The sequence below is a fragment of the Zea mays genome, chromosome 3 (genome assembly GCF_902167145.1).
Source record: "Zea mays cultivar B73 chromosome 3, Zm-B73-REFERENCE-NAM-5.0, whole genome shotgun sequence".
Taxonomy (NCBI): Eukaryota; Viridiplantae; Streptophyta; class Magnoliopsida; order Poales; family Poaceae; genus Zea; species Zea mays.
In genome coordinates, this window is record NC_050098.1 from 49,232,287 (window position 1) to 49,241,311 (window position 9,025).

At 43.9% G+C, this 9,025-nt stretch overlaps 1 protein-coding gene across 1 annotated transcript; it reads right to left on the reverse strand.

The window, feature by feature from the left end:
- Positions 1-3,287: 3,287 nt before the first annotated feature.
- LOC100382453 (uncharacterized) lies at positions 3,288-6,261 on the reverse strand. The gene is made up of 3 exons (NM_001175194.1): positions 5,243-6,261; positions 5,056-5,148; positions 3,288-4,970 (listed from the first exon to the last, which is right to left on the reverse strand). Exons 1-3 carry the CDS (start codon positions 6,248-6,250, stop codon positions 4,875-4,877), a joined length of 1,197 nt encoding a protein of 398 aa, NP_001168665.1. The 5' UTR covers positions 6,251-6,261; the 3' UTR covers positions 3,288-4,874.
- Between the last annotated feature and the right edge of the window lie 2,764 nt (positions 6,262-9,025).

Genomic DNA, 9,025 nt, shown 5'->3' on the forward strand with positions numbered 1-9,025 from the left:
CTGAATCTGTGGTTCATATTTGTATATGGCATCTATTGGAGAAATTGAAGAACACATCTTATCATAGGAGAATCTTGTGTAAATGGTATAGGGTTTTTTAGGAATCAATGAAATGTATCACTCTTTGTGATGTTGATTTGTATTGTGGCAGGTTTTAAGTTCATCCTTTCATAAAGTTGACTTCCTACAAAAATGAACTGTCTTTGTTGAACTGTGACCCGTTCTTATCATTGCTACCTCAATGGTGATGGAAAAGGGAGAAGAATGGATGGATCATCTGCAGGTGCCTCTCATTAAGTATTGGCAACATAAGTGATTTGTCTGAGATCTATTCTATCTTCATGATGATGCTGGCCTTTCCGGACCAGTCTTTCTCCATATGAGAGAGGTCAGCAATCCTTAATCCAGAAGCATGAATAATCTATTTAGGCCTTGTTCGGTTATTCCCAATACACATGGATTGGATGGGATTGGAAAAAATTCTTAAGAAGTTTGACTTGTTTGGGATTCAAACCCATCCAATCCCACTCAATCCACATGGATTGAGAGCTAACCGAACAAGCCCTTAATTGGTGAGTCCATCGGGCTTCCAAGTTAAGAAATCTTCTTTAAGCTATTACAAAGCCTTTTCATTTATATAGATGTCGCTTACCACTTACATATAATGCTAGTGCTAATAGTTTATCCGTCTTAAAATAAGAGCATAAAGCCTGAAACTGACTCATGCTTATCTGAGCCCCTTTTGCTGGATGAAAAGAAAGCAGCACATGCAAACAATTGTGCTGGGCCATACCTTATTAATTAGATAATTTGGCTAGCTACCGTATACTTGCCTTAACCTAATATCACACCAGGAGGTTATGGTAGGCAGTAATAGGGTTCTTAGAAGTTAGAACTGTTTAAGCCCCATCTTTACAGCTTCTGGCCAGTGTTTATGGTTAGCTGCTAGATTATTCTTTATTGAAAGAGGCAAATTTCTGCTGGTGTCAGCTTGATTTGTATTCAAATTCGAACCATCATTTGGGTGGAGTATCTGACAAAAAGTTAACATAGTCTATGTAGCTTTTAAATGTTAAACAAAATACCATGCTTCAACAAATTCTAATTATCTATTGTCAACCGACGTGCAACTATTATTTTATATTCTTTTAGGCAAACTAATATTTAATTCAAGTCAAAACTATCAGGTGTCCATAGTTTGAAATGTCATCGGTCATGACATCAACATGTAGGGCAGGGCAGATACAGCTATTCAACTAAATGTAGGCAGTTCCCAAAGAAATTAGGGTATATGCAATATGAGTGCTTATTTTGACGTGGTAGAGAACATATTTTTATTTGATATACTTCGTTGGACCCTTGGTTACAAACTGAGTTGTTACTATAATTTCTGTGGTGCAAACTGAAGAATACCTGCATTAAGGGGTACCTTGTTTTTATACACAATAGTTAATGCTCTTTCGTCAATTTTAGTCCCTAGAATCAAACATGATATTCTTAAAGATCTGGCATATAAGGGGTGGACCCTCATGCTATACGGAGGTCAGCTTTTGTGACCTTTCTCGGTCAGGGCTCCGATTGAGCTTCTTAATATAATACCCGTGGGGGCGGTCTGTCTGTTAGACTATCTCTAGCAGTTTAACCATCCTATCTCCCATTTCACCTCCTATTTCAAACCCCATTCTATGAACAGTGCATTCTGCAGTGCAAAACAATGTTTTGGATGACTATACGGTACGTGTTACTGGCTGAGTTTTTAAAGAGTAAAGTTTAATACCTAAAGTTTAGAAAGGTGACTAGAGGAACCAAATAGGGCCTAACTGTGCAACTTGATTGTGGTTGTTGAGTCCATCATAGTACAACTCCAGGTATTGCTGGAATAATATCTATAATAAAGACAATGGAGTTGTCTTATCATGTGCATGTTTATTTCTGTCTACCACCACATGAGATGTTTTTATTGCTGGACCCACTTCAGTCCTTGAATATATGTACATCAGTGTTTCCTTTCTTAGATATCGTTGTCTGTTATTTTCCTTACTGTAGTTGATCAGGGCATGGATAGGTGCTGACTGCTGACCAAAAGAACAAGTCGGGATGGAGTAGTAAAATATCTGTTATACAAAAGCAGAGGAGGAAAAGAAAAGATAGGCGTAGGATAAGCTGGCAAGGCACATAGCATTTCCTCGATTTGAGGGGATCAAGATCCATCAATGGACGATCTGAAGATAGGCCTGAAAACTGACGACAACACCTAGTCCTGAATGATAAGACCTGAATTATTGGAGGGGACTTTGCTTGTGCTTTCTCCACATGCATAGATGCATGAATGTATCAGATGCCTGTCCACACCAGTCTTCAAAGTTATGTCACATCACGAATAAAATAGGTAGGGAAAAGCAATCCTGTACCTCCATCAAGTGATACAATAATGTTAGATACCATAACTAGCTTATCCTCTTACACAGTTTACTGTAGAGTGATTTGTGTGCAATGGAAAACATAAGATTAAAATGCCAGGGCAGATGACTAGTACTAGCAGTACACCGTGATGCATGCTTTCTTTTTCTAGGCCAAAGATGTACGTACTTTAAGACTTTATCAAGTCCAGCATTTCAGATTAAAATTTAGCCCCACCTTTTCATTTTTGCATTGTACTTGCTGCATGCTGGGCCCTGAACTTATTTTAGTATTGTTGAGTATAATATGCGATTTATATTATGACTAATAGTTTAATGTTTGTTTCCTGATGGGCTAACAAAGGTTACACTTTAAGAATTGAAGTCAACATGATGACGCTAACATGTAATCAAAAGTAGGTAAAATATATTCACGATTGAGATTTTTTTTGCACGCTCCCCAGAAACTCCTTTTTTTAAGACATCTCTCCTGTAGCTTGTGTTCAAATTAAGACTACACACTTTTTAAAGTAGTACTCTGATTGACCAGAATATGGATTACATCTTCTATTCTTATTTTTTTTGTGGCAAACTAAGCAGTCTAGAACATAACTTCGGCTAAATTATATTGACTATACAGATCATCTATGTGAATTAATTCATTTCTGCTCCTTGATGTTCAAAAGATATTTAAGTATGGTGTCATTACTGGAAATTTTCAAAACTTTCATATTACTGCTTTTCTGGCCCTATGCATACATCTGCAGAATAATGTGGTTGCATATTTGCTTAAGGATGCAGCTCTGAACAGTTATTAGCTCATTATTATTTGTGAAGAGATAGAGTTAAAGCAGAGCCACACAGATATCTTTGTGCATATGATCACTTAAGGTCTGGGAAAATAAGATATATTGACTCAAGAAAACTTCAGTGAAGCAACAAAAAAAAAAAACACCTGAAAACGGCATCGCTGCCAAGAAATGTTACTTGTAACAAGGTTCCATCTACATTTTACACAAAACTTTGGAGCATCTTAGCTCGCTAAGCTAGACATCCCGCCACCAAATCCATCTTGATTGATTGGACCTTTTTCAAGTGATAGATCTGCTTCGTGAATCATGAAACTCGTTAAGCTCTTCCATGATGAGTTGGTGCTGATATTCACACCTGCAGCTTGTTAGTCGAGACCTGAAAATCATCAGCCATGTTATCTATTAGGATAATAACGCTCTGCCAAGTTCCATGATTTGTGTCAAGTTTAGCTCGAGTCAGGTTACACACTGGCACTTGCTGACCGTTTTTATGTTTCAGCCTCATTTCTCCCTATAGTATTAGTCCTGTTGCCACCACCATCCAGAAACTGATTACTGGCGAAGATCTCTTCATCTATTTTTGTAGTATTTGTGGATCTCCGGTATTTGCTTTCTGTTGAGCTTCATTATTCAGACTCTGCTGCTGCTGAGTCGCTACGCCTTGCTGTTGCTCCTGCACCATGTTAGCCATGACGGCTGGGACTTGAGGTGCCAGGTTTGGCCTAACAGGAAGACCCGCCAACGATGGGAATGGCTGTACGCTAGACGCTGAGGGATGGATTGCTTGCCCAGGGAGTCCAAACACTGGCATCGTGTTTGTGCCAGGCATTCCAATTCCAAGACCTTGTGGTGGCGTGCCTGGGATCATCGGACAAGTATAGTGAGCACCAGGGATGGGCTGAAATGGAACTGCCGCTGTGCTGTTCATATCGAGGACACCCATCCCATAACCCAATCCCATGCCGAGATGATGGAAATGAGCAATTGAAGGAATTTGCAGCTGCATGGCTCGCGGCAGCAGCATGGGAGGAATGCACAGTCCACTTCCCATGGCCATCATCTGCGTGTCAGATAGCCACCATCTTGTCAGTGCATTTATGTTTGCATCTATCTGAAAGAACCGTGCTACATTTCCAATTAGGTGGTTTTAGTGTCACCTGAACTTGAAGCTGGAGGGTTTTGAGGTACTCGATCGCTTCATCCAGCATGGAGGCTTTGTCAATCTGCAAGAAAGGTGATGCATCTGTTGCTACCGATTTACCAAATGCCTAGGGATTCAAAAGTGTCGGATAAGTAAGGGGTTGTTTGGTTACTTTAGTACAGGGACTAAAGTTTAGTTAGGAGACTAAATTTTTAGTCTCTACACTGTTTAGTTTTAGTAACTAAAAGTATTTAAAACAACACTGTTTAGTTTTAGTAACTAAAAGTATTTAAAACAGATTAAATGAATCATAAGAGAACCAAAATACCTCGTAGCATTCGCCCGTCGTTAGTGCAACTGAAATAAAGGAAGGGCAAAAGGTAGAATTTATATGGTTTAGTTTTTTTAGTCACCTCTTAAGAGACTAGAACAATTTAGTCTCTGTTTAAGTCCTACCATTTGGTAATTTATGGACTAAATGTGACTAAAATAGAGGGACTAATCAGATCAAACGGGGCCTAATTAAAAGATGGTAGAAATGGATCGTCGTACCTTGTTGCAGTTGGGGATGAGCTCTTGCAGGGCGCGCATTTTCTCATTGATCCTGTCCCTTCTCCTCTGCAGGTACAGTCCGATCAGTTCAATGGTAGCTCGAGCTTCAGAGTCAGGAATGAGCCTGTACAGAGACCGATTGCATGCTTACCCTTTCGGACAAATTGTGCACCTCCGCGGTGCGGCTGCGCTTCGTACCTCTGCCGCCTGATCCTCGCATCCCACCGGACTCATCATCAAGATCCTGAACAAAACCATTTTTTACGAATTGTTAGCAGTAAGTACAAGGTGTGCGTAGCCACATACCACCGACTCCCTATCTCAGATCCTCTGCTTACATCGTCTTGACTTGCAGAACATTCGGCCTGACTCTTCCTCTTTTGTTCGCGCCAGGACTCGCCATTGCCGGAGCAGAGCGATGGAGTAGCGACTGCAACCTCACAAGCCTTTTTGGTCTCCATTTTCCCCTGGGGAGTCATGTTGTTGCCAGGTCTTCCCAGAGGCATATCCTGGTGCAGGTTACCAGCCGCCAGCGCTGGTGCGCATGAAAACCGCACCTCCTTGGATTGTGACCACGCCGTCCTCTGGTCCGTGAACACAGGGGCGATTCTTGGCCCACTAGCCGACTGTAGAACCGTCGACTCCACGCGGGTGCTCGTGGTGACATTGGACACCTTGTCAGTGCCTGTCTGCGGTGGCGGTGGCCTCTGTAGGCTTGCCCGGACCAAGGCTGCAGGCCTAGAGAAGAGGGAGAAGTTCATCAATCCCTCTCCACCGCTCTCCGGCCGAGGTTTCCTGGTGGCCGCGAACTCAGATTGTGGCTCGGGCCTGCTGCCTGGACCTGGTACTGGTATGCGCGGGGCTTCCTTCGAGGGTTCTGGTCCTCTGCTGGTGGTGGCAACCGGGGTGCTTCTGTTGTGCTGGACCGGTGGTGGCAGAGGGCTGAGGTTCGTCTCTGCCGCCGCCGCTGCTAACGCCGCTGCATGGAGCTCCGAGAAGAAATCTGGGCTGTAGCCCTCCGCGAGGGCAGGTGCGGGTGCGGCGCTGTCTTCCTCGACGATGGGGCAGTGGATCCAGGGCACGGTGTCGTCAAGGTCACCGTTGCCACGGGCGGCGTCTAGGCCGGACGAGAAGTCGGCGAAGAGGCCTCCCGTCTTGAACAGCGAGACCGGGTCGGTAGTACCCGGCTGGTTTTCTTGAGCTCTACTGCTGCTGGCCGCGCCGCAGGTGAAGGGCGGGAAGGCGGCCTGGGGATGCTGCTTCCTCCTCCCGTGCACCACCGCCTGGCCGTTCTCCCATAGCAGCTCGACGAAGTCGTTGCTGTCGGACCTGCACCAAGCGCACATGCACGCATAAGCTAGCGCTGTATCAAGGAAGCAAGAACCGGTCAAGAGATAAGCTCACATCTCGGCGCCGAGAGGACCTTGGGTAGATGAGCGAGAGGAGCTCTCGCGGCAAGCAGGAGCAGAGAACAGCAGCAGGACACGCTTGACGAGCAAGCGCTGGGAACCGACGTTGATCGGTGCAACACGCAACAGCAGATTGGCTAACGGCTTTGCCTCTGCTGCTGCTTGTTCAACCTTTAGGTATATATCTTGGCTACAGGAGGAAGGGCTGGGAGCTCTCACCCTCTCGGTCACGGTAGAGAAGGCAGCGAGCGGTGCACAGTTGTTGCCCTGGGGGACCTGGATGGAAATGGACAAGCAGATGAGACGTGCAAAATGTGCAACAGCGGCCTAGGCAGTGCTCTGTACCGGCCCGCCCCCCAAGCTTGTGCTTGCCACAGTGTGTTCCTTGTGCTCTTGTTGGATTTATATTCCCCTCCTAGTTAGGAGTCAGGTGATTTTTACAATGCGCGGATTCCACCTAGCAATAACCTCTGTTCCTACTTCTACACAAGTTAGTATTAATTAGGGCTTGACGAACCTGAAGATCCATAGTTAGTTAGTTAACCTGACATCTTTGTTTATCCTATTATATTTTTTGGCAAGGACCTGCCATGGCATCCTTTATTGTAGATTGAGTAGAATATTTACTACTAGCTTGTTTGTTTACTTACTTTTACTATCACTAGGGGTTTGTATGAAAGATCTTTCAGGATGCAGAATGAATTTATACAGTAGGCATAGGATGAAATCTACGCACTTCGTGCCTCCATCGTATCGCACTATTTCTTGCACGGAGAGATTTAAATGATTGGACGATCGGGGGGACGAGGGGACCGAATCCATCCATCAAATGAATGATGAGCTAGCAGCGGGGGAACACTGCTGCAGCTCGTGCTTCCCTGCTACACTTGACAGCTTGCGCATGCATCATGTACTCCGTGCTGATACCGAATCCATCCATGGGCATGCGACTTGGACGCCGGTGCAGTCCCAGCGACACATGGCAGGAACTCAGCTCCTGCAAAGCCAAAAGGGGGGGCATCTTGCTGCTGCAAAAGCAACAAAGCGGTAGAAAAGAAAGGGAACTACTGAACTAGTAGCAAGCTGAAGGAAGGGAGGCAATCAAAGCCGCTTTGGGCAGGGGATCCAGCCCAGACGTGTGAGCTGAGCGTACGTACGGGGGTTCGGTGGTGGTCGCAACCACCGAGGACGCTCCTCTGATAGAGAAAGGTGCGTCCGTGCGTGTGCGGCTACGAAAGCGCGCCCAAAACTCTGCTCCCTCGCGCCACACACGTACTCCTTCCTGTACGCCACACAGCCCACAGCTACCTAATCATTGGTCCTGCTCAAGCAAAGGGGGCAATAGTTCTTAAAGTATAATATAAGTTGATATAGACATGCTGTAAGTGATGACATTTCAGATTTATTTATGATGAGGTAGAAAAAAAGAAGAAGCGAAGAAAGAAAAAGCGGGCTACTCACTAATAGTAACCAGCTAAAAGTGAGATGCACACGGACTTCAAGGCAGGACTAAATATTAAATATACATTTTTTTTATTATGAGAGTGTTATTATATAATATAAGTAGTCTTTTAGCTGGCTACATGATATAGCAATATTATAAACCTTACTGTAACTTATATTATTATAACTAAACTTGCTCTTACGCGTGCATGGTTTGACATTTCCGCGGCTTAATTAATCTGCCGGCTGCTGCTACCTGACGACCAACGGTACGGTGCTAAATGGGACTTGTTTCATGGCGGTGCTGCAACTGCAATAGCAGGGGGGCGCACGGGGTGTCCATTCCTCGGCGATTCCGTTGGGAGATGGGCACGTGGAGTGTTCGGTTTCGCGCATTTAAAACATATATCGCATGTTGAGCTAGGGGGAGTATGGGCGCGTCTCTGTCGGCTTGCTAGCCTCTTTTTCTTCCCAACCTCTTTTTCTTCCCGATTTGGAGACGGACGGAAGCGGTGCATCAGAATTCGGGCACGCATGAGTCGCATGACTCATTGCGCATACTTTATACTATTGGTGAGCTACTCCTGCTCATATTTTTAACGGAGGCAGACGTGCAGGCAGTCCTGGATGCATCTGTTTAGTAGTAGGTAGCTGTAGCCATCAGAGAAGATTTTCACACGATACCACAAACTGTTTGTTCTCTGTCTTGGCTACTCATATACATACTCCCATGGAGAGAAAATATTGGCTAACTAGTCGACGCATATTGAGCCAACAAAGTACTATCTCCATTCTTAAATACATAATACATGACACCGTTGACTTTTTCTTTTAAAAAAATTGACCTCTTATCTAATCCAAAAAAATGAATTATAATTTATTTTGTTATGATTTATTTTATCACTTAAGGTTGTTTGCTCATGACTTGAAATTTTACATTTTTGAATAATATTTTAAATAAGACGAGTGATCAAAGTTTTCAAAAAAAAAGTCAATAATGTCATATATTTAAGAACGGAGGTATTTAGTCACACTCTTAAATTTTAGAGACTATAGTCTCTAGAATCTCTATTTGAGAGACATCCCTTAGTTATACTGTTTGGCAATTTAGAAAATAAAAGTGACTATCGAATACTCGTACTCTTTTATCTGCCTGTTCTTCGACTAAAAAGTGATTACCAAATTTTTTTTTTCTATTCTAATGCGACAATTCTCTGTATGCCATAGGAAATTATACTAATCCTTGCATGCCACGTAGCCCACATGTCA